This window comes from Nyctibius grandis, chromosome 25 (assembly GCF_013368605.1).
Source record: "Nyctibius grandis isolate bNycGra1 chromosome 25, bNycGra1.pri, whole genome shotgun sequence".
Classification (NCBI taxonomy): Eukaryota; Metazoa; Chordata; class Aves; order Nyctibiiformes; family Nyctibiidae; genus Nyctibius; species Nyctibius grandis.
This window is the reverse complement of record NC_090682.1, coordinates 3,391,126-3,413,400: the sequence shown is the minus strand read 5'-3', so window position 1 is coordinate 3,413,400 and position 22,275 is coordinate 3,391,126. Positions and strand designations below refer to the sequence as shown.

The 22,275-nt window shown below is 51.0% G+C and overlaps 3 protein-coding genes across 8 annotated transcripts; 1 reads left to right on the top strand and 2 right to left on the bottom strand.

Moving 5' to 3' along the window:
- Window positions 1-59: 59 nt before the first annotated feature.
- On the top strand, window positions 60-12,708 carry THYN1 (thymocyte nuclear protein 1). 6 transcript variants are annotated; one of them, XM_068418363.1, is made up of 9 exons: window positions 60-138; window positions 2,361-2,524; window positions 8,577-8,660; window positions 9,662-9,891; window positions 10,382-10,450; window positions 10,686-10,778; window positions 11,472-11,567; window positions 12,212-12,362; window positions 12,476-12,708. In XM_068418363.1, the coding sequence occupies exons 3-9, from the start codon at window positions 8,618-8,620 to the stop codon at window positions 12,520-12,522; spliced, it is 729 nt and encodes a 242-aa protein (XP_068274464.1). In that variant the 5' UTR covers window positions 60-138; window positions 2,361-2,524; window positions 8,577-8,617; the 3' UTR covers window positions 12,523-12,708. The 6 variants fall into 6 exon arrangements, with proteins under 6 accessions (XP_068274464.1, XP_068274461.1, XP_068274462.1 ...); XM_068418360.1 differs by having other exon boundaries at window positions 8,574-8,660; XM_068418361.1 differs by lacking the exons at window positions 60-138; window positions 2,361-2,524 and adding an exon at window positions 7,176-7,347.
- Window positions 668-7,978, bottom strand: ACAD8 (acyl-CoA dehydrogenase family member 8). The gene is made up of 11 exons (XM_068418357.1): window positions 7,616-7,978; window positions 6,438-6,538; window positions 6,048-6,217; window positions 5,207-5,316; window positions 4,869-4,945; window positions 4,456-4,593; window positions 3,955-4,090; window positions 3,755-3,852; window positions 3,369-3,521; window positions 2,354-2,456; window positions 668-1,535 (listed from the first exon to the last, which is right to left on the bottom strand). The coding sequence occupies exons 1-11, from the start codon at window positions 7,716-7,718 to the stop codon at window positions 1,483-1,485; spliced, it is 1,242 nt and encodes a 413-aa protein (XP_068274458.1). The 5' UTR covers window positions 7,719-7,978; the 3' UTR covers window positions 668-1,482.
- A 208-nt stretch (window positions 12,709-12,916) lies between the features above and the next one.
- On the bottom strand, window positions 12,917-22,123 carry VPS26B (VPS26 retromer complex component B). Its single transcript, XM_068418252.1, has 6 exons — window positions 21,804-22,123; window positions 18,625-18,781; window positions 17,960-18,124; window positions 17,480-17,655; window positions 16,681-16,823; window positions 12,917-16,112 (listed from the first exon to the last, which is right to left on the bottom strand). The coding sequence occupies exons 1-6, from the start codon at window positions 22,024-22,026 to the stop codon at window positions 15,966-15,968; spliced, it is 1,011 nt and encodes a 336-aa protein (XP_068274353.1). The 5' UTR covers window positions 22,027-22,123; the 3' UTR covers window positions 12,917-15,965.
- Window positions 22,124-22,275: the final 152 nt, after the last annotated feature.

Below are 22,275 nucleotides of genomic sequence, written 5' to 3'. Positions count from 1 at the left end.
CCATTGGCCGCCCGCCGCCCTCTCCCCCGCCGGTGCCTCCGATTGGCCGCCGCCCGCAGGGTGCGGCGAGGGCGCGCGGCGCTGCGGGGTGGCGGCGGCCGTGCCCGTCAGGAGGCGGCGGGGCCTGGCCGGCAGCAGGTACGGGGAGGCGCGGAGCCCGCGGACAACCCCCCTTCCCGGGGGCCGGAGCGGCCCCTGCCCGCCCGGGCGCAGCGCGGAGACCCCTTCCCCGCCGCCGGGCGACCGTTACCGCCGTCTCGCTGAGGGAACGGCCTGGCGCGCGGCAGCAGCCACCGCCGCGGGCCCGTCCCCTCAGGCCGCCCCCGCCCTGCCCCTGCGGGCACCGCGGCCGGGGAGGGGGGAGGCAGCGCCGAGCCCCGCGGGAACAGACCTAAGGGCCTGCTAGCAATAGCCACTTGCCGTGTAGCACAGTCTGAGATCCCCAAACACCCGTTTCTGCCGCTAATGCTCTGTCATCCCCCTTCCCCGCCATGTCCCGAGGGGGAAAAGAGGAGCCGGTTCATTTGAAGAGGTTAACAGAGACACTGTAACTAAAACAAACTCAGAAGCAACTTCTTTGCAACCCCCTACTTCAAAAAGCTCCCGTGACCTCTGTTATATACCTGAAATACCACCGAGGAAAATTATCACAACTCCTGACACTCAGTAAAGTTGCCATCGTTGCTTTATTGATTCCAAATCTGAGGGGAAACATCAGTTGAATTTACCAATGTTTTACTCCCCCTGTGCTGCACACAGCAGGGAATACTGATTTGAGGCAACAGAGTTAAATGTTTCTGTGCAAGACCTTCGTTTTTGATTTGTACCTGTGTACTGCAAAAGGCTTCTTTGAGATTAAGCACCAGAATGTGGTGGGAGTAGGGAGACCAACAAGCAGCCGGTACATTAGAAAAGGTGCACGGGGAGAAGAGAGAGAGGAGTGCTTCTAGATAAACAAGAGGCATCCTGCTCCTCAGTTAAAAAGCTAATTTATTCCCAGTGGTGCGAACAGCACCCAGGACAGGTTTTTAAGCAGAGCAAGTAGTTCCCTCGAACTAAAGATTTCACCGATAGAGGAAGAGTCCTATGGGATTAGGCTACACCTCTGCCTGAAGTTCCCGTCTCAGTCCTGACTCAGCAGAGATGACCAACAGGTTTAGTGTTTCTCTTTCCAGGAAGGATGGGTGGCAACAGCCCGTGATCAAGATTTGGAGACAGAGGCTCGTATTCACAACTGTGATTCGTATCTTCAGGCTGCACAATACCAGCCCAGTAACAGCAGCTCTGCCAGGCACGGAGTGCAGCTGTGGCAGCATGGGGGTGGCATCCAGCTGTGCTCCTGGTCAATACAAGGCAGAAAGACTGTTTCCACTGGGGTATCCCCCTCTCCACTCCCATGGGAGAGAGTTGGTGAACAGGGGTGGGAAACAGACCAAGCTGTAACAGACGAAGAAATTTAAGGCTGGAGATTAACTCCTGGCTTCAGCCCTGCAGCAGATTCCTGGCCACAATCATCCGCATCACCTCATTGGTACCTGCAGCAGGACGAAGGTGCAAAAGACAGTTAGGAGATGGTCCAATTCTGCCCCCAATGAAGGCAAAGAGAATTCTTCCCTGATCTGCAGTCTACAGCACAGAAAAGCTCTTCCCACCAATTGAGGTGACATTTAGGAGGTGTTGGGCCAAAATACCACTGCCAAGTGCCAGCACATTGCTTGAGAAATGCTTCAAAGAGGTAGATGCTGGTGCTTCTTTTTATTTGTGCATTGAGAGGCCTCACAGGGCTCCAGGCATGGAGCAGAACTGGATCTATGCCAACATCTGAGTTCTCTGCTTTACTATGTAACATAAACACAACACACAGACAGAGACTCTAGGTATTGGAAAGAGTATGTCCCTTATCAGGTACCCTGGGTGTAGGTGAAGGGATTTCGAAGGAGGGAAAACAAAATGGTTCAGAGGCCGACCTGAGATTAGAAAAGGCCAGACACTGTCAGAGACACAATGTCAAAGAGTGAAGATAGACTGGAATCACGGGAAAGGAATTGCTGGGGAGTGTCAGCATGCGTCTGTAGGAGTAATAGGATGAAACTGGACTGAGGCATGGCTAACATGACAACTAGACATCATCCCCTGCTGTAAGGCTCTTAAAATACACAGTAACTGCTCCAATACACCAAGAGCTCTTGGCCAGGGGATTCACACACATGACAACCAGGGACACGTGCTCAGAGCAAAACAGAACTCTGAAACCCAAGAGTCAAAAGAGTCATGTGGGAAGGTGGGGGCCTCTGGAGGGTCTGTTCCCTCCTGGCTTCACTGCCAAGTCACTGGTAGTAAGAGTGTCTTTTACCTTCCAGGATCTGGTGGACTCGGATGTCTCGCACAAACTGCTGCACAGCATAATCCTTCAGGTAGCCGTAGCCCCCATGCATCTGTAGAGCCTGGTTACAGATCTAAGAGGATAACATCGCTGGTGAAGTGACTTGCGTGGTGTCAAGGACAAGGCAGCGACAGAAACTCGGTAAGAACCCAGGAACCTGGCTCTTTTTTTTTCTGATCACCTAATCTCATCTGTTAAAGTCTGGTGTGACGGCAAGGTGCTCTCAACCCCCATCAGCGCTGCTCTCAGTGCTATCACATTACCTAAGTGCTGTTTCACATTAATGGTGCATTTATGTGAACACGATAGCATAGAAATACCCAGGAAACACTTAACTGAGGCAATTTTTGCTGCATTTCTATGGTGCTGCTGATGCCAAAAGCAAACTGCCAGACCACCATCTAGTGGTCAGTCAGATCTGTTCCGAGCTCTGGTTGCTACTGAAACATGACTCCATGTGTCATTATCTGTCAACTTGGGACATAAAACACAATAAATAGCAAAAATGCATCGTGCTGTGAAAATATGGTCGCTTCTGAATGACACTGATCTAGGAAGTGTCGAGGTGCAGTTTCCTTTTCCTTTCTTTTCCTCCTTTCTTGCTTTCTCTTTTCAGGGACATTTTGTGGTAACATTTTATTTTTCAGTGGTCTAGGAAAGACCACTTGCTACCTAGGAGTGATCAGCCTGTAATATGCCTATTATACTTTGGAAACAAAAATGCTCTGCTCTGTGTGCTGTTATTTGTTCCCCTAGAAAGTAGTGTAGAAAGCACTAGAGGCCAACTGTGGAGAGGCCAATACTGCAGCCTCCACAGGGTGCAGAATTCTGTCCCACAAAACATCGTGGTCCTGAAATGAGGCTTCTGGCTCAATGAACGTGCTTGGGCCTGGGTCCCTACAGTGTCAAACTTCTGACATCTGGGGCACCACGAGGGGTCTCCAAGCTTGCAGTAATGATGCCAACTGAGGTTTGAGTAACCTACCGCAAAGCATTCATCAGTAGCAAAGAGCTTGGCCATGGAGCACAGCACAGCCGCATCCTCCCGTCCCTCCTGCAGGGCCTGCGCTGCGTTGCGAACCATGAGCCGTGCTGCCACCAGGCGCGTTGCCATCTCCGCCAGCCTGAACCGCAGGTACTGCCAGCGGACAGCACGAGAGGGAAAATTAGGTCAGCATGTTTGGAGGGGCCTGGGACCTGAACCACATCTCCACCACCTTCAGGCAGGTCTCAGGCCTGACATGTTTTCTTACTCAGGAAAAACATGTTCCTGACTTCTCCAGGGCAGACCCTGTGAAGTGAGTGGTGGGACCTCTGGCTGCTTGTTCAGCCAGGATCAGAAAGATCCATCAGATCTGATGGAGAGGTTACCTGATTGTTTGCTAGGGGTTCCCCAAACTGTTTGCGGACAGTGAGGTGTTCCTGAGCCAGGAGAACAGAGGCATGAGCAGCTCCTAACGAACAAGAAGCTGGTGGGAGAAGCCAAGGACACAGAGTGAATATGAAGCTAACGCAGACGGGCAAGAAGATGACCCCACCCTCCTCCCTTCGCTCTCAGCTGTCTTTCTTACCGATGTTTATCCTGCCTCCATTCAGTCCCTTCATGGCAATGCTGAAGCCCTGCCCTTCAGCTCCCAGCCGGTTGCCAACAGGAACAACGCAGTCCTCAAAGATCACAGCCCGAGTTGGCTGGGAATTCCAGCCCACCTGGAAAAAAACAGAGCACCTTCCAGACTGCTGCAGCAGACCTCCAGCTCCCAGCAGAGAACTGCCCAGCCTGCTCTCAACCCCTCAGTCTCACTGCCAAGCTGCCGCAGAATGCCTGTGGTCTGCGTGGTTTGGCCTCAGTGTGCTGACTTGGAAACTGGAATGCAAGTATTTGAGAAGAGGCACAGATCCAACGAACCTCGATGTTCCTGAGATTAAAATCCTTCACTTACCAAAGGGACGGGTATTGGGCAACCTTCACCACAGCTGGACTTGGCTTGGAAAAAACATGCCAGGCTGGGACTCTGGTCCCATCCAAGAACAGATCCCAGCTCATCACAGGAAGGAAAAACCAAGCCTCTTACCTTCCTCTCTTTCTTGCCAAAGCTGAGCCCCGGTGTCCCCTTCTCCACCACCAGGCAGGAGATGCCCTTGGGGCCTGGGCCTCCCGTGCGACACATGACCACGTATACATCGGTGTCACCTCCCCCGCTGATGAAGGCCTGCAGAAGGGCACAAGAAGGAAGGGGTGGCTTTCGTATGCTAACCCTGAGCCTGCAGCAGCAGCAGCTGTGGTGCAAAGACAGAAGGGGCAAAGACCCCACAGCCAAGAGGTATTTAGGGACCCAACTGTACTAAGCTCTGGTGAATGCTCTGCTGAGCACATCCTACCTTGGGAGAACATACAGAGATGAGGAGACAGTAGGAAATGGAAAGGACCCAGGCCCCCTTGTGCATGCAGTGCCATCCAGCAGTTTTAGGAGGAGCAAAGAAGTACCTTGGAGCCATTCAGGACGTAGGTGTCCCCTTTCCTCTGAGCTGAGGTCAACAGGGAGGCTGCATCACTCCCACTTCCTGTAGGAGAGGTAAGGAAGCAGCCAGTGGAGCAGCAGGTCCAGAGCCTACAAAATCTCACAGGGATCGTACCCAATGACGCTCGGGTTTGCACCATAAGCATCCCAACAATCATCATCTGCCCCTTCCCAGTTATCCGGTGATTGCCCAAATGAACGTGAAGAGAAACTTTTCACCTCCAGCTCTGTACAATGTTCATGTCCAGTTAAACCATGTTAGGAGTGAGGGAAGGGAGAAGATTTCTTGGTTGAGGATGCTCACCTGGCTCAGTCAGGCAGTAAGAAGCAAATTTTTCCATGCTACAGAGCGATGGGCAGAACCTGCGCCTCTGTTCCTCATTGCCAAAGCTGTCGATCATCCAAACACACATGCTGGAGCAGGAGAGAAGGGGCAGCATTACATGAATGCAGCCCTGGGAGGAAAGTGGGTCACACAAGAACATCCCTGGCTGAACAGAAGAACAAAGCTCCATGGGGTTCAGTCAAAAGCACTGAGGCTTTGAAAGTATATTGCTCCACCTCAAAACAGAATAAAATTACATGCCACAGAAGCCAGGAGGAAGGAGATCACCTTCCATTCACCACAGACTTGCTGCCCTGTGGAACAGCAGGTTCCCATTTAATAGCCTCAGCATTCCCCTCAGCTCTAAGCCCTACCGTCTCTTTGGAAAAATGCACCTGGAAGAAGGAGGCATCATTGCTCCATCTTCTTGTGCAAAGTGAGCCCGTCACTGAACATGTCTGTACAAGCAGGATAGGGCCCTGGTATCAGCTGGTGCCTCTGGGCTCTGTCACAGCACAACCAAAGCACAAAGGTTACTATCTATAGACAGCTTAAGTGGAAAAGCAGGGAACAAAATCCAGAACTTAATCCCATCTTGCATGCCACAAAGCTAAAATTACTTCTTGGTGGCATCTCAGTTTTTGTAGCCTGTTTGTTTACTGCTGTCAAGGGATCCTCACAGGGATGTGTCTACTTGGGGTCCCAACTTGAAATAATAAACAGCACCAAGAGAGCTGTCTCCAGCTGGGTTTAGAGCCCACAGAGAAAATGTGGTTTTCAGCCGGGCTAACACCATCCACCGCCCTGCAGACACACTCACTTGTGGATGCTGATATAAGCAGTGGTGCTGGTACATCCTGTTGATAAAGCTTCAAAGATGATGGAGGTATCAAGTCGTGACAATCCAGAGCCACCGACGTCTGGTTTCACATAGATCCCACCGAATCCCAGCCGGGCTGCCTTCCGCATTGCTTCCACAGGGAATATTTCCTATTGGGACAGGCAAAGACACCGTAAGCAAATATTTATGATCAATTCAATCTCAATACTCAATTTCTGATGGCTTCCCACCCCAGCTACAGCAGCAGCTTCAAAGAAGATCTCTACAGATGGCATTACAGCACTGAGGAGCAATTGCAGGAACCCCAAGGATCGTAACATCTGAAGGGAGGAAAAAGTGAGCAGCACAACCCTCCTGAGGCTGTCATACCTTTTCATCCCACTCAGCCATGTGAGGAGCCATCTCGTTGGCAGCAAAATCAAGGGCAACCTTTTGGAATTCCTTCTGCTCCTCAGTCAGGCCGGCGGATGCTAGAAAAGCAGGAGGAGAACAGAACACCTGTCTGTTGCGGGAAGACAAGCACTACCACCTCTTCTATACCCCAAACAATTTCAAAGTGTCCCGTAAGTCACACAAACAGTTCAGGGGCTCTGCTGCGGGGCCCATTTCTCTGTTCTTTGGGGCCATCGTGAACAGTGCTGATAGAGGGCAGTGGGCTTTGGGAAGGGGCTTTCTTAGGACAAAAGACAAAACCCGAGCTCCCAGCTATCTCCGTCTACTCAACGCTCACTGCGTTGTGAGACCGGGACCGGGGCAGCAGAGTCCATGGCAGCTGTCACTCCACCTCACTAGATCTGTGCTGCAGAAATACAAGGACACAGTCCTGGGACTTGAAGTGACAGTAGAAAGCAAGCAATGAATAAAGCCACCCTTTGGAAACAGCACCTGAAGCTTTGGTTACAGCCTGCATTTGAAAACTCCTGCTTCGTTTGCACATAGATCCAACATTGTTTTGTTAGTTCCTCTCCTAAAAATCACAGCGATGCTGCTGTTTCAATCCTAAACGTGGTTACATTTACACATCGAAGCAGTTCATCTGGTTAGTGTTTGGGAATGCTGTAGGAGGAGTCCGGCTCAGGCACAGCTGTTATCCCGGTAACCAGAGACCACGCTCAGCCATCGGAAGATGACTTCCATCACAGGATAACCCGGACCAACACACGGGTGCAGCCAGCCCGGCCTGCCTCCCCAGCGAGCCTTTCGCGGTGTTTTACCGACTCGTTCCGATATATTCTTTGATTCACAGTCAAGCTTGAAAAACCGCGAAGATCTAGCACAGGTACAGGGCAGGGGAAGGTGGGCCCTGTCCCACTCGGCCGGGCGTCGGGACGGCCGGGACCCGCGTCGCCCTGCGCGGAGCCGCTGCAGGAGCCGGGACATCTCCGTCCGGCAGGCCCCAGGCCACCGACCCGCCTTCCAGCTTCACCCCAGACCGCCCCCCTCCCTCCGGCAGCGACTGCGGGGCCGCGGGGGGGGGGATCCCTGCGGCCCGACTCGTCCCCGGGGGGGCCGGGGCTCCCCCCCCGCCGCCGCAGCAGGAGCCTTACGGTCGATGCAGGAGGCGATCCCCCGCCGCCCCGCCGCCGCCGCCGGGCGCCGCAGCAGCAGCCGCAGCCGGGCCGCGACGCGGGGGGCTCCTCGCCAGGCCATGGCGGGGCCGGCCCGGAGGCGTCGTGCGCGGCAGCGGCCCGGGCGGCGGGGCAGGCCGGGAGCTGTAGTCCTGCCCTGGGCGGCTCCCGGCGGCGCGGTGGCTGCGGGGAAGGAGGCGAGCCCGCAGGCCGGGCCTTCGCTCTTTGCATAACGGTCACCCGCTTCCGACTCCAGGCGGGCGGGGGGCGGTGTGTTTCCTCCTCCTGCGCCGAGGCGAGAGCATCCTTCTGCCCTGTCCGAGGCGAGGGGGGCTGCGGCGGCCGGAGCCGGTGAGGGGGAGCCCGCGGTGGGGGGGAAGGAGGGGAGAAGCTTGGCATGGAGGGTGGAAAAGTTGATGCCACCCGCGCTGGCAGAAGGAGGCCAGCCCAGAGCCAAATAACTTCTAACGGGCTGCTGGCAGGAGGGGGCAGGGGCAGGACCAGCCAGCTCGCTCCCTTTCCCGAAGGGACTTTGCCTGCACACTCTCTGAGCCACACAACCAGGCTGGACTGAGCTCTGGAGGCGAGCCCTTCTCCCTTCCCCAAAGCACAGCTCCTCCTGCGCGGCAGAGAGGGGCCACGCTTCGGCCCAGCACCTTCGGGACTTTTCTCCAACAGCTGCGCCGCTGTGGGGAAAAGCAGCCCTTCTGCTAATGTCCATCAGGCTGTGGAGGGCCTCCTGCCTGCCTCCAACACACCGAGGGTGTGGTCCTCAACCAGTGCCAGCGTTTGCACTGATAGAGGAAACTGAGCTCAAGGAAGGAAATTTATTTACTCTCCACTTACTGTACAGCTTTTTCTGTTCTCTGCCTCAGATATCTCTACTTTTTTCAGCTTGCCTGAATAAGCAGTAATTCTTTCTTCTTCTCTCATTCAGCAGGTGCTTCTCAGCAAAGAGAAGATAATTGAAAGAGACCAGAGATGCCTTGGCCAAGCAGAAAGAGAGACAAAGGAGCAGTAGCAGGTCTGTGCTGGCATCCTAACTAATTTAGCGTCTCTCACTTGAGATTCCAAGCTATGGTGAAAGTACAGACAGTCATCTTAACCGTCTGTCTTTCAAAGCCACGTCTTGTAGACAGGATTTCCTCTGTAAAAATGGGCTGAGCATCCATGCGTGACTGAGGCAAGTCTGCTAGATATACAATAGGAACAATGATGTATTCTTAGCACAAGGTGGTTAAGAAATGTAACTCATGCCCTTTTATGAAGAGCTTTCAGGTCCTATGTGTTAGAGATGGTCACTCGAAATATACCCAGTGTAGTGGCAGGAAGCTGATGTGGTACCATGTGCAAAAAAACCAAAAAGCCAAAACCTTGCACTTGAGGCAACATTATGTGGTGTTTAAGGCATGAGATGAAAAAATTACACAGTTAGCCTCATCTGTGCCCCTCATCTGCTTAATTGACTCCAGCAAATCACCACCTTCTTACCCTTTAATCGCTTCTTATTAACTGTTTTTTGTTGTCTGGGTCCTGAACAAACAGGGATATAGACCCCCTCTGAACAGGTAGCACAGTGGTGGCTTAATCTAAAGTTTCCAGCTACTGCAATAATTGAAAAAGCTTGCTTTGCTGCTGAATTTTCCTGTTCTTCACCAGACTCACCTAAATCAACTTTGTTGCCTGCAGCTGATTTCTCAGCAGTTAATTAAAAAAAATTCAGCTACACTTCATGTGAGCAACATGGTCTATCCTGGCTTTTTTTTTGGTTAACTATGACTATTAAACTACATTTGTGCACACCACACAAAAAATATATCCTTATTTCAGATGTAAACTAGAAATACGCAGTGGTGCATAATGCTGCTACTTTACCCATAGCACCTGGGGTGCACCAGACTTCTGCTGCAGTCAAATACCAGGGTGTGAAACCAGCTTGGATGACTGGAAATATTTCAGCCCTAGTCCTTATCGGAAACAAAATGTGTTTTATCTTAATGGGTTTTTTTTATTGTTTCTTTTAAGATAAAAAAGAGCCTGATGCTAAAATTGCCAAAACTGAGGAGGAGACTCCGGATAAGGAGGAAGAAGAGAAGTCCACAAAACCTCCAGCTGGGAGTTCCAAGTCAGGATGGAAAAATTGGAAGAAGACAAAAGAATCCGACTCCGGTGGGGAGGAAAGCAAGATAACGTATTGTCACTGGCTTCTGAAATCAGAACCAGAGAGCAGGCTCGAGAAGGGAGTGGATGTGAAAGTAAGCACCGACACCCACCCTCACTCAGCGAAGTACAGAAGCAGTTTCACTGCTATCCAGAGCGTTAGTGCCTGAATACTGAGTTACAGGATCAGACAATTCAGATTGTTTGAAATATTAACACTGTTGTGTCTTTACTTCTCAAAAGCCATTTGTCTTCCTGGAAATAGAAAGACATAATGTTTTTCTCTTCCAGGGTGACAACACTGGGGTTTGATACTTGTAATAAAAGAGGAAATCAGGTCCTCAGGATGCTTAGCTGTTGATAGCAGGGGCAGCATCTGTTTCAGACTCTGCCTTTACACTGCTGCAGTGTTCCTCCTTGGTGAAGGCTTTTCTCTAGCCCCTGTGGGAACCAAAAATATTGTGTCATTTGTACTATAATTGAAGGAGCTACTAGGAACAAATGTTTAGGCACAGTGTTGACAAAGACACAATAAAGATCAGACTACCTTCTGAACTTAACCTGTATTTTCATTCCGTTTGGCAGTTCAGCATCGATGACTTGAAAGCTCAGCCCAATCAGACAACCTTTTGGGATGGAGTAAGAAACTACCAGGTAAGGAGCACATGTCAAAGATGGAGTCACTGAAAGAGCACTAGAAAAAAGGTGGCTCTCCCCGTAGAAAATTTCATTGCAGCACAAAACATCTGTACAACTGTAGGAAACCTTATCTGAGTAGCTCTGAAGCACATATACCTCTCTTGTTGTTAGTTCTTGTTCCTAACTGCTTATATTGAAACCCTGAGAGCTTGATACAAAGAGCTCAAAGTCTCTTGTTTACACCTGACAGGCAAGGAATTTCCTGAGAGCCATGAAACTTGGGCAGCAGGCCTTCTTCTACCACAGTAACTGTAAAGAGCCTGGCATTGTTGGCATTGTCAAGGTGAGTGCTTCTTTCTCGTTCTGTGTTTCGGAGGGTGGGGGAAGTAATAATCGATGGGTTATCAAACAGCTCATTAGCCCTACTTCTGTCTCAGTATGAAAGGAGTGCAGAAATTGTCCAGTCAAAGCAGCGAATGAGCCCAGGGCACCTAGGCTCAAGGGTACATATCACAGCAGGGCTGACTCAGGCATCTTTCCCCAGAGAAATGGAACCAAACTGCTGTTTTCCTGCTGACATTTCAGAGCTCTTCCAGCCAAGTCAAGTGTTGCTCCACATTCCGATTAAAATCTGATTCACTAAATTCTAGTCAGCTGAGCCTGCAAGGCAGTAGTATAAAACCTAGGGCGTGGCACAGAAAAGCTTTTTCTTTAAGAGGAGAACTCATCACAAAGACTATCATCATCTACCCAGTTTTCCTCTGTTGTGTGTGCTCCTTCCACATTGCTCTCCGAAGAGGTGACGTTGCTTCTTTGACAGCCATGCTGTTCTGCAGTGCTTCGGCCCAAGAAATGTAAAGGAAGGAAATCTGTCTTACCATTGGAATGGAGTTCAGGGAAAGCACGGCTGATTTTTGCACCAGGATTATTCCTTACGTCTAGTCACAGCGTGCTCAAGGGCATTTTGTACTCTTTGCTGACAACAGTCTTTAACTGATGGGAACTTGTCTCACATCCTTCTCCCCTTCTGCTTCAGATCGTAAAGGAGGCATACCCTGATCACACACAGTTTGATCAGAAGGATCCTCATTATGATTCCTCCAGCAGAAAAGAGAACCCCAAATGGTCCATGGTAATGTAATAAACTAAATACAGCTGTTTCGAGCTCTGTGTGCAAGCCAAGTGAAGGTAGAAGCCTCTTATCATCATATTGTGTATCTTCTTAAGCTGTTGTCCTGGCCTAGCTGCCTTTTTCTCTCTCAAGAGGAAATCCAGTCCTGATTGTTTTCTCTACCTTTTCCCCTGTCTCTTCCAGAAGGCTGCCAAAATGTATCTATCTCGCTAAATTTTCAAATCTTGGATGCAGAGCTGACCTCCAAGCATGGCAGAACTCTGAGTTAGGAAAGAGAAGGAACATCTTTAAGTGCTGCTCTCAGTCTACAGCAAACAAAGCTGTAGTTTTAGGCACGCTAAATTATAGGGAAGTCACTGTTCACAGGCTGGCTACATCCCGCATCGTAATTTTGTATTGCCTGTGCCAACATGAATGTATGTTGCTGCTGCACAGTGCTAAGACTCATGTAAACAAATCACCTGCCAGAAATATCTGAAAGTTCTTTTAGCCTTGAGCAAGGAAAAGCTTCCATACCATTATATGGTAGTACACGTCAGTCATTTGCTTGGTTTAAAATCTTTATCCCCCCCAAAGATCTTATGTGGCATCTGGAGGCTATATCCTTCTCCAACCATGCTCCTTTGCTGCCCATCACTTCCCAGGTGGATGTCCAGTTTGTGCGGATGACAAAACGTTTCATCCCCCTTTCTGAAATCAAGGCTCACCACCTGGCACATAAAGCAGATGGAGGCCCCCTAAAGAACATGATGCTCTTCACAAGACAACGTCTTTCCATCCAACCACTGACACAAGGTAAGAACCTTCTTCTCTGGACTCTTGGTGCCATTCCCTCTGAGAGGCAGCCCTCACTCAGAGAATGTGGGAGTTCCACTTACGGCTTTTTCTTCCTTACCTTTTCAATGCAGAGGAATTTGATTTTGTCTTGAGCCTGGAAGAGGAAAAGCCACATTAAGAAAATGACAGCAGCCCAGCTTCTGCCCAGCCCGCTGATGCCTCCTCCTAAACCAGCGTAATTCTCAAGTTTACTTGCTCAATCGCAGCAACAAGAACGTGCCCGCACATGATTTGCAGCTACACGTCCCTTATTCTCACACACTGTTATTTTTGCTTATTTTTAAATAAAGCCTTTTAGAATCAATTGCAGCTACTCAGTTTTTAATAGTGGAGAAATCTGCAGTTTATCTCTTGAAGGACAAAACGGGTACATCCTCCTTGAGGATGTTTACTACAGGATCCAGCGCAGTTCCAAGTACTGCAGAGGGACATTTTTCTGCAGAAAGGTGTCACTAAGCTTCTGTCTAGAACAAGAAAATTCTTGGCAATATAAAACATACCAGACAAACTCATACACAGCATTTGACAGCCAGGGCTGGCTCTTTTTAATTGGAGAGACAAAAAACCCAAGTTTTAAAATACAGCCATTGAAAAGACAACGAATTAAGAAACATGTAAACACAGCAGAGGCTTAATTATAGGTTGCACTGCTTGGTTTAGTACTTGCACACTCCTCCCCCCTCTGCCTGACTCTGCCTGGAGAGAGGGATGATCCAAGCACTGAACAGAACCACCCAGCTCAGGGGGACACGACTGCTGGAGCAGTGTCTGCCCTGTACCATGCTAATGAAACGCTTTTCCATAGTACCTTGTCCTGAAGTGACCTCATGCTTCAGTTTCTCTCTAAAGATGCTCAGCCCATCTGCTCCACCCCAGACAAGCAGAGGGCCTAGTGGGTAACAGCTTGAATGGTCTATTTAGATTAAGTAAAAATGGAGATCATTTCTAAATTCTGGTTCCACAAGTAGGGACACAGGGGAGAGGGGCACAAAGTAGGGGGAAAAAAAGCAACCCAACCCAACATATAGGCTCATGCACCTTTTCCAAGTAAACCCATCAGAAGCGATGAACAGATGTTTAATAGAAATCTCCTTACAGTGCCTTGTCTTGTCAGACAATTATCTTATATCCAGTACTGATGCTGTTCAGCCAGTAAACAAAACACTCCTGGAATGCAGAGGCATCTTCATCCATGGGGTTTCTTTAACACCACATGGCCTACAAGCAAGAGGAACAGGCAAGGAAAAAAAATTCTAGGTGGGATGGGAGTTGAGGGAAAGCTAGAGGGTGGTTAGGGTGCTGCTGTGCTCAGCTTAGCCATGGAAAGATAGTCTGCTATCCCCAGGGGCTCCCAATGGGAGCTTCACTTGTCTCTAAAAGATTGTGTATTGCCACAGCACTGGTGGTTCCCCCTACACAGAGCGGGGAGTAGAGTGAGTGTCAGAAGTAACATCTAGATTCCTTTGCCACGTGAGACCTGCAGCAGGTTACCACCCCTTGCCCTGGCATAACAAGGTAGTTGTCTAAAGTAAGCTTTTGCTTCAGTCTTAGGAAGACACGGCTCCAGTCCATGGCACAGACTTCTCATGTAAAGAAAAGCAAGCCACGTCTTCACTATTAGAGAGCAGAAACATGGTGTGACACAAGCATTCAGCAGAGATGAGATCATTAGTGTCCTCTACAACAGAGCGAGACTGTCCAGCTCTACTAAAAACCACAACCTTACACATGGTGAGTAAAAGATAACTAACTTTGGCAAGCAGAAACACACATTTATCACTGAAATACAGTAGCTGTCTTATTACATAAAAAGCTCCCCTTCCCACCCAGGCCCCACTCCCTCCACCAGCACTGTTCCACTAAACAAAGCAGAAGATACTTCCATTTCCTAGCTGCCAGACAACTGTTCTCCAGCTGTAGGACAGAGGCAGAGGACATTCATTCCAGACTCAAAAGGAAGCTGGACAAAACCCTAGCGAGCCACAAACTCACAGGGAAATCCAGACAAATCCCACTTGATAGAGCTCATATCCCAGCATTTAGAGCAGGCTTGTCTCTCCATCTGGTAGGAGGTCTAACCACCTGCTTCCTTGAAGGGCATCCAGACAGGATGGATATTCTCCAGACAGTCAATCAAGTCCACAAAGCCACATCTAATTTTTAATGGAGGAGTGGCTCCGTTCTGGGAATGTTCTCATGATTCTACTTAGCTGAAGACTAAAAGCAGCTTATTTTAGAAAAGAAAAAACCCGCATTCAGGTTTGCAGTTCATGGCATACCCTCAGACCTCACTGGTGACTTCAGCTCAGGCCTCAGGAATGTGTCTCTGGAATCAGAGAGCTCTGCCATCCTTCCAGTTGCAGCTTGGCTTCATCTAGCAGCACACACAGGCCATGAGCTTCTTAAAACAATTGCATGCACTTTCTGTCCTTACTAATCCTCATCCCATAGGCGCGAGGGAGCAAACAAAACAATACACACGTGTTTCCATACCACCGTCTGTCCTACCACAAAGCCGGCTCTGTCACAAGGACACAGACACGAGCAGGGCAGCGTGTGCAGCAAAAGCCCACTCCCAAGAGAGCCCTCATTTACTTCTCACATTCCAAAACTATTCTCTAGACCTCTCACGCCTGGTCTGCCCCTGCTCTGCATCAGCAGCTGGGACCTGTATGAGTGCAGCAACCGGAGAGACTGAATCTCAGAGGCACTCAGGCAGCTGCTGGGACAAGATTAGGAAGGCACTGCTCTTGGCCAGAAGCCTTCCTGCCCCCACTTCTTGCCCACCCAGCATCACTGGGACCTTCACCGCTCTGCCCAACCTGTGCCACCTCCTACTGCATTCGCATGCCTCACTCCCTCCTACCAGCCACAGCTCTCCCTTGACACAACACGCAGGCAGGAGCTCCACAGCAAGGACACAGCAGCACGCCCGCTGCCCGTGCTCCACACAGCTGTGTGACAGTCCCAGGGCTGAGTCAACTCCATTACAGAACTGTTTGTGACAAGGAACCCAATGCCAGCACGAAGAGGAAGGGGAGGCAGCGAGGGGATAACACTAAGCAATTTCAAGTAGGTCGCACCTCAGTCTCTGATTCCCTCCTCTACCTTCTAGCTAATCACTGTGTCATTCTCCCTCGTGAAGATTTCAGAAAGGCAAGAAAAATATCCATCCTACACAGCCCCACAGCAACCTCCACGCTGCTGGGAAGAAGCAGCAGATTTGGCCTTCACTTGCTCTCTCCCTCCCCGCTGCCACGCTGAAAGGGTCTTGGGGCAAAGAGGAGATCAGGCAGCTCCGCAGCCTCCGGACACATGCCTCAAAGCAGCCAACCCCAGAGGAATGTAGTTGATTGGGAAGCACTGAGGTACCTTCAACTGCACACCACCAGTGCTCCAGCTTGCCTTGCCCTCCCATCCCCTTCCCACCCTATGAGTCCTTTGAAGAAAGGAATTAAGTCAAAACGGATATTTATTTTCACGAAGTCTCTGAAGTGTTTTCTTCTTCCTCCTTGCTGCTGTCCCCACTGGCTCCACAGCAGCCTTCCTCTGCGTGGCCTCTCACTGCCGGCCGTTGTTCTCTGCAGGCTGGCTGGGGGTCTTGGCCTCGCTGTGTGAGGATGTCCCCTCAAATCGCTGGGAGGCGATGGCTGCTTGGTGGGACATGCTCTTCCTCACTATGTCTCCTTTCCGCCAAAGCACCACCTCCTGTAGTAACACAGCCAGCAGGGCTTGTCAAGGCTTGTGAGACCTTCTCCTGGCCCCACCCAGACCCAAAGGCTTCAACCACGCTGCCAGCTTGCACCCAGGGAGAACTCAGCCCATGCTGGCACGTTCCACCCACAGCCGTGTGCATGAAGCCACATGCAGTGGCAAGCAGAGGCCTCGCAATGCAGCCCTCTTGAAGAGGGTTCCTCCCCAGGATCTGAGCACACAGAGGCAACCACTGGGCGTCTAGGGCAGCTCTGTCCTATTGCCGTTGGCTACCACATTGGAATTCATAAGGTGAAGCGCAGAAGCTCCACCACAGGGTAACAGAGTGGAAAAGAAGTCCCAGGTGGGCACCTTCTACATGCATCCCCACGACCACACACACCTGACCTGCGTGGACCATTGCTTCCACACCCTCTTTGCACACTCTAATTTGTCTAGTCCTTACAGATTTCAGTCAAGAACACAATTCTCCCCCATGGGAATCCCAATTCACAGAAGGTCCTTATAACATCCCAAGCAACAGTCTGCAGGTCCAAGAAGAACTAACAGCTCTGTTTCTCACCTGCTGTTTAAAGTAGCGTCTCTCTTCCTCATCGATCAGCACCAGATTGAGGTAATAACGCACCGAGAACTTCTTATTGATGTCCCTCATCGTTGGAGTCAGCTCGTAGCCAGCCAGAAAGAGTCTGATGGGAATGGACTCCCCTACAGAGTGCACAGAACCATCAGCACAGGTATCAACTAGGAGAGCACCAGCAAAACAAAGTCTCTCTAGGCTACAAACTTTGTAACTATTTCCACAAATGAGCTAAAAGACCTCAGCTCCCTTCACAAATCAGCATGCCATTTTGGTCCACAGCCAGATCCTGCCCTTGCTGACAGCTATTCCATCTCCACTTTAACAGCATAGGACTCATTTGTGACCTGCATCAAGACAGCACTGCAGGAAAAAATGAGTAAGGTGACATTTTCTCTGGCAGGTGACAGTGCTGGGCAATGGAACTGGAAAACAAGTGGCACAGGAGATTGGCACAGAGCTAGAACACCATCTTTCTGCTCCAAGTTGCAGCAATGCCAGCTGGTGGCCCATGCCAACACTGAATTTACATCCATTCCTGGTTCTGCCACTGCTTCGTCAAAAGAAGTAAGTCATTGCAACTCATTATGCCTCAATTCCCCCTCATCATACCAGAGAAGGAAGGGGATTGTATTAAATCACCTACGTAAACTGACAGGAGCCCACCAGTGAAATATGATGCATACTGAGCACACACATTCAGCTGAAGACACTGCAGGACTCATATTCCCATCCCCAAAAGACTTCAGAAGAGGAATTCTGACGGGTTCATCTGCCTTCTCACCTCTCACGGGTGCCCCATCCATGATCTCATATTTAGCTATTGTGTCATTCTCATGATATACGTTGGGTCCGGTCCCTGTGGTTTCTCTCTTGATGATATCTATCTCCATGTGTTTGATCTTGATTCGCACCAGCAGGAAGTAGATCTTTCCGACAATCACGTCTTTTAAATGATACCTAGCAGATGAAGGAAGAAAGCACCACAATCAAACACTGCACAGCAGACCAGGACTCAGACCGCAGAGCGGGAACTTGCTTGTCAGGCGCTTTGCTCTTATCCGCGGCCCCAGCTGTAAATTTCAGATGGCATCTCAACCACCTCCCCTGCGCTGCTGTAAACAGCACTTCATTTTTCATCCTCCCGTGAACAAAGAATCCCTGGGAGGATCACATGCAAGACACATGCCTTGGGCTTCCAAACCAAGCTGTCCCCTGTAGCAGATGGTTCCCCACAGCCACTGGCTGCTCTTGAGACACTTACTTGGACTTGTTATACTCGAACTCAATGTGCAGGCAATCCTCAATCCCCACCTCCATCTTAATAGAGGAGTTGAGCTCTGGGTAGGTGCTCAGAGTGTGCACAACTATGTCCATCTCCTTCACCACATCGTTCAGTCTGCGGCTGACAGTCGCTCGGAGGAAATACCTGCAAGGAGAGTCCCCCTTCTATTAGGGTTGTACAGAGAGACGAAGCAGGGAGGGACATGGGGCTGAATGGATTGCACTGGGCTACCCAAGCAGTCTTACTGGTACCCTGGCTTCTGGAGCAGCCAATACTCCATGTTGGAAAAGACAGAAGGGAATTTTCAAATGGCAAACCAGACTCTTCTGAGACTTCTCTAAGGTTTCACGCATTTGTGAGCCTGAGTTACCTAAGCACGATTTTGGGGATCTGAGTAACAGCTTGCACATGGTAAAACCACTGCCCTTTTGCAAGAGATTAGATCGCACCGCTCTCCTCAGACACACCTCTTTCCAACCTCCCCTTCGAAGCCAGTGACTGAATTTCAATTCTTTTGGAGTTACATTATAAGCCTGCAAGGATGTCTGGGAAGGGACGCTGCCTCCAGCGTCATCACAGTAAACATCAGTACTTGCACGCTGCGCAGAACCAAGAACTGGGGTCAGCAAAGCGAGGAGACTCACCGTAACTTCACATTCTGCCCCGTGTAGGACTCGTAAGGTTTCTCCACATGTGTGAATTCGAAGTCAAATGTCTGGGATTGAGTGAATTCACCAGGACGGGCCAGGTCTTTCACCAGAGACACGAACTCGTGGTGGTTTCCTCGGTCATAGTAGAGTTCTAGGAAGACATAAATCCAGATTAAGCTGTGATGCTTAATCCCACGTGACACAGTGAGGAAAGGCAGGAGATTTCACAGCTACAAGCAACTCTATTGTCCGGATCACTACTTTCTTCACCACTGTTCAGAGAACCTACCAGGGGAGCCTGTGGCTGCAACGTACTGCACTTGTTCACTGCTCTCCATCAGAGACTACCGAGTGTGTGGGGAGGCAGCTGAGTCAACTGTTCCACCAGCCCCTGGATAACACAGTAACGGCCACATGAGCACGGATGAGGGAAGAGCATTCACCTTTGGAAGCACTGTTCAAACCAGCTCAAGTAACCAACAGGGACACATTGCTTCAGTTTTCCCCACAACCTTCCTGCGGCTGCAGGAAACGACTACAAGTTTCCTCATTTAATGAAAGCAATCCTGTCTGCACTTCCACTAAGTGTTCTCCCTTAAGTCAAAGCAACAGAAAGTTAAAATGCTGCAATTTGCATTAACAGCTCTGTATTACACACAACTATCAATGAAATCTGCCCTTCCCAGCCCTGTGCATGAGCTGTGTGACTACAAGACACCCACACAGTCCTAAAAGGTAAAGCCTTAGCCAACCTGATGCGGTTAGATAAGGAAACAAAAACCTAAGTCATCAGACAATCAGATAGACACGAGTTCACTGTCAGCACTAAACTGTGCAGAGGAGGCTTCTGGGAGGTATTAGTAGCGTTCAGGAACTGCAATGAGACTCAGTTCTCCGCTCCTTGAGATGCACAGTGAGATTTCAGCTTTTAAGTAATGTCTGTTTCTTACACCCCTTTGTTCACCTTATCTCTATAATGGAAATACTGGCACTAGAACAGCCCTCACTTACGCAGAACAGCGAGTGCCATCAAGCCCTTTAGGCTGGGCAGGCAGCTGACATAAATAAACCAACTCTCTCTGCATTGAATACATGTCCATTGAGAGGAAAGTGCCTCTTGATGTGACAGGGAGAAGCCACGTGCCACATAAAAAGAGGAATATATCCTCTTCACACACGATGCGGAAGGCAATGGTCGAATTTAGAGCAAGGGGAGGCAAATGTCAGTGTACTAAGTTCTCTGCCACCTCAGAGGGGCACAGATTGGCACTTCGCAGCCTTAAGAAGACACTTTAGAGGACATCAGCATTTTAAACAGGTATAAGCTGTAATTTCAGGTTTTCAGAGCTATAAAGTTTCCAGATTAAGAAAATAACCTGCCAACGTTTTGGTGGTGCGCTCAGGACACAGAAACCGCAGGCAAACCGAAATCATGAGCGGGTTCTGTGCTCACAGGAGACCACACAGGTCTGGACCCTGGTACCTGGTCTGGAACAGCCATCTTCCCTGTGGCACATCACTCCTTTACGTCTCAGTCTCCCTTCCTATTAAATTGTCTCATACAGCTACTGACCTCATGGCAGCGGGAAGTCAGAACGTAAGGCAAGCTGTTTGGAGAGGGCAAGAATTAAGGAAGTGCCATCAGCAGTACAAACTTCAGCGCTTTATGGGCAAAAAGACTAACGTGCAGCCACAGCAGCTCCTAACACAACCTGCTTGGGCAATAAGGTGAATTCAAAGCAGTTATTCTAAGTATGTATGGCTCAAAAGTCTTCCAAAGTGGGGAATCAGAAGCAGGCGAGGCAGCAGAGAGGAGACAGAGTGGAGCAGGGAGCAAAGTTTGTGCTTAATTTCCACGACGACCATAATCAAATAGGAGCAGGTCACAAGCCAGCTCCTGATGAACGGGCTCGCTCACACTCCATCGCTTACAGGCGCTCTCTGCCCGCCCTCCTCCCCTTTCCTTCCAAAGGCAGGGTTACGCACAAGCGAGGCCAGCAAAAATATTAAACAGCAGTATCGGGGCTGGGTGGGGAAACCTCTGCTTCAGGTTCCTCCACCGCATGATTTGCAATGCAAAGTGTTTAGGCCCACGGCTCGCGCAGTGATTTTGAGGGCTAAACCCGAGCACGGGGAGCCACAGACGCGAGGCATCGCACACGCAGTCACATCACTGGGAACACCTTGAACTTATTTTGGCTTGTGGGACTCAGGCACGTCCATGAACACCGACATCTCCACTCCGATGGAAGGGTGGGCGTGGCACCTACCTTTCCTCTAAGCAAGCAGGAAATATTAAATCTAAATTGGTTACATGCACAGATAACTACAATTTTTGAACAACATGAAGTCACCCAACTAACTGGGCAGGGATGTGTGGTCACACGGTCAAAGAATAAGAGAGTCAGAGATGGAATCAGCCGAGCTGAGCCCATAGGCCTCAAGAAAGCTGATCTACCCAGGTAAAAGGCGTTGTGGGGCAGGGGCTGGGAAGGTGCCAGGGGTGATTTGAGACGTACGGGCAAAATCCACCCGATTACCATCCGCGGCAGAGCCACTGCTTCCCTAACCGAATCAATAGGCACAGGAGAAATGCAAACAGACAGCGTGTAGAGCTGTGACTAAAGACAGCCTGGAGAACACCGCTCGAGAGCTGGCGTTGCTAGGATGTCTGGGCTTGGACCTGCATCTGCAGGACAGAAACGGAATTTTACCCTGCCTCCGAGCGTGTGCGTTTTAGAGCTGAAATCGGTGGCTGAGCAAGAGCGAGAAAATAGGACGAGAGAACAATGACCTGGAAAAGGACTGGAGTTCCCTCCCTTCTGCCGGGGCTCGAGCCCAGAGAACAGGCCGGGTTGCCCAGCTCGAATGGAGGGTGGAATAATCGCAGGCAGAATAATCACAGGCGGCCGTGGGAATTCTCCGTGCAGCAAAGTGCTGCTCGGGACCGAGCGTCACCTCCTTCGCACCGCTGAGGATTTCCGTACCACGGGCGTAGCGATGTTCCCAGGACTCACGCCAGCGTGCGCGCAACCCAGCAGCGCTACGAAGGCCAGAGGAACGTGCCGGCCTCCGCGCAACGCCACCGGGAGGGGAAGGCACCCGGGGCAGGGGATGCCGGTGACCGGCGACGAGCCGCCCCGCAGCAGGCCTGCGCCCCGCGCCCCTCTCACCGATCTGCCCGATGAACTCCACTTTGATGCCCTGGTGCTCCAGCCGCTTGTTGGGGTGCTTGAGGGTGAGGACCACCCGCCCGGAGACGGTCTCCCCGTCGTAGAAGAGGAAATATTTCTCCTTCTTGCCTTCCTCCGTCTTGTGCTCCACCCGCCGCCGGCTCTCGGCGTCGCTCAGCACCAGCTCCAGCTCCGCGCTCTGCCCGAACCCGAAGAAGCTCATGGCCCCGCCGGGAGCGAGCGCGGCCGGCGGCTCCCGGCCCGCCCGCAGGCACCACGGACAGAGCCCCGCGGGGACGGCCGCCGCCGCCGCCGCCGGATCGGCCCCGCTCCCCGCGGGCAGGGGGGCTGCCGCGCAGGGCGGGGGGCGGCGGCCCGGCCGGTGACAGCGGCCCCGCGGCGGGCACCCGGGGGCAGGGGCGGGGGCCGGGGGGGCCGCAATGCGGCAGGGATGCCGGGGCGGGGGCGGCGG

Coding starts and splice junctions, on each gene's coding strand:
- THYN1 (XM_068418363.1), top strand. CDS start 8,618: ATGCCTTGGCCAAGCAGAAAGAGAGACAAAGGAGCAGTAGCAG. Junction 10,451..10,685: donor ATGGAGTAAGAAACTACCAG/GTAAGGAGCACA, acceptor TACACCTGACAG/GCAAGGAATTTCCTGAGAGC. Junction 11,568..12,211: donor AGAACCCCAAATGGTCCATG/GTAATGTAATAA, acceptor ATCACTTCCCAG/GTGGATGTCCAGTTTGTGCG.
- ACAD8 (XM_068418357.1), bottom strand. CDS start 7,718: ATGGCCTGGCGAGGAGCCCCCCGCGTCGCGGCCCGGCTGCGGCTGCTG. Junction 6,218..6,437: donor TGGCTGAGTGGGATGAAAAG/GTATGACAGCCT, acceptor CTGTCCCAATAG/GAAATATTCCCTGTGGAAGC. Junction 4,946..5,206: donor TTACTGCCTGACTGAGCCAG/GTGAGCATCCTC, acceptor CCTCTCCTACAG/GAAGTGGGAGTGATGCAGCC.
- VPS26B (XM_068418252.1), bottom strand. CDS start 22,026: ATGAGCTTCTTCGGGTTCGGGCAGAGCGCGGAGCTGGAGCTGGTGCTG. Junction 18,782..21,803: donor GGAGTTCATCGGGCAGATCG/GTGAGAGGGGCG, acceptor ATGTCTTCCTAG/AACTCTACTATGACCGAGGA. Junction 16,113..16,680: donor GACGCTACTTTAAACAGCAG/GTGAGAAACAGA, acceptor GTGTTACTACAG/GAGGTGGTGCTTTGGCGGAA.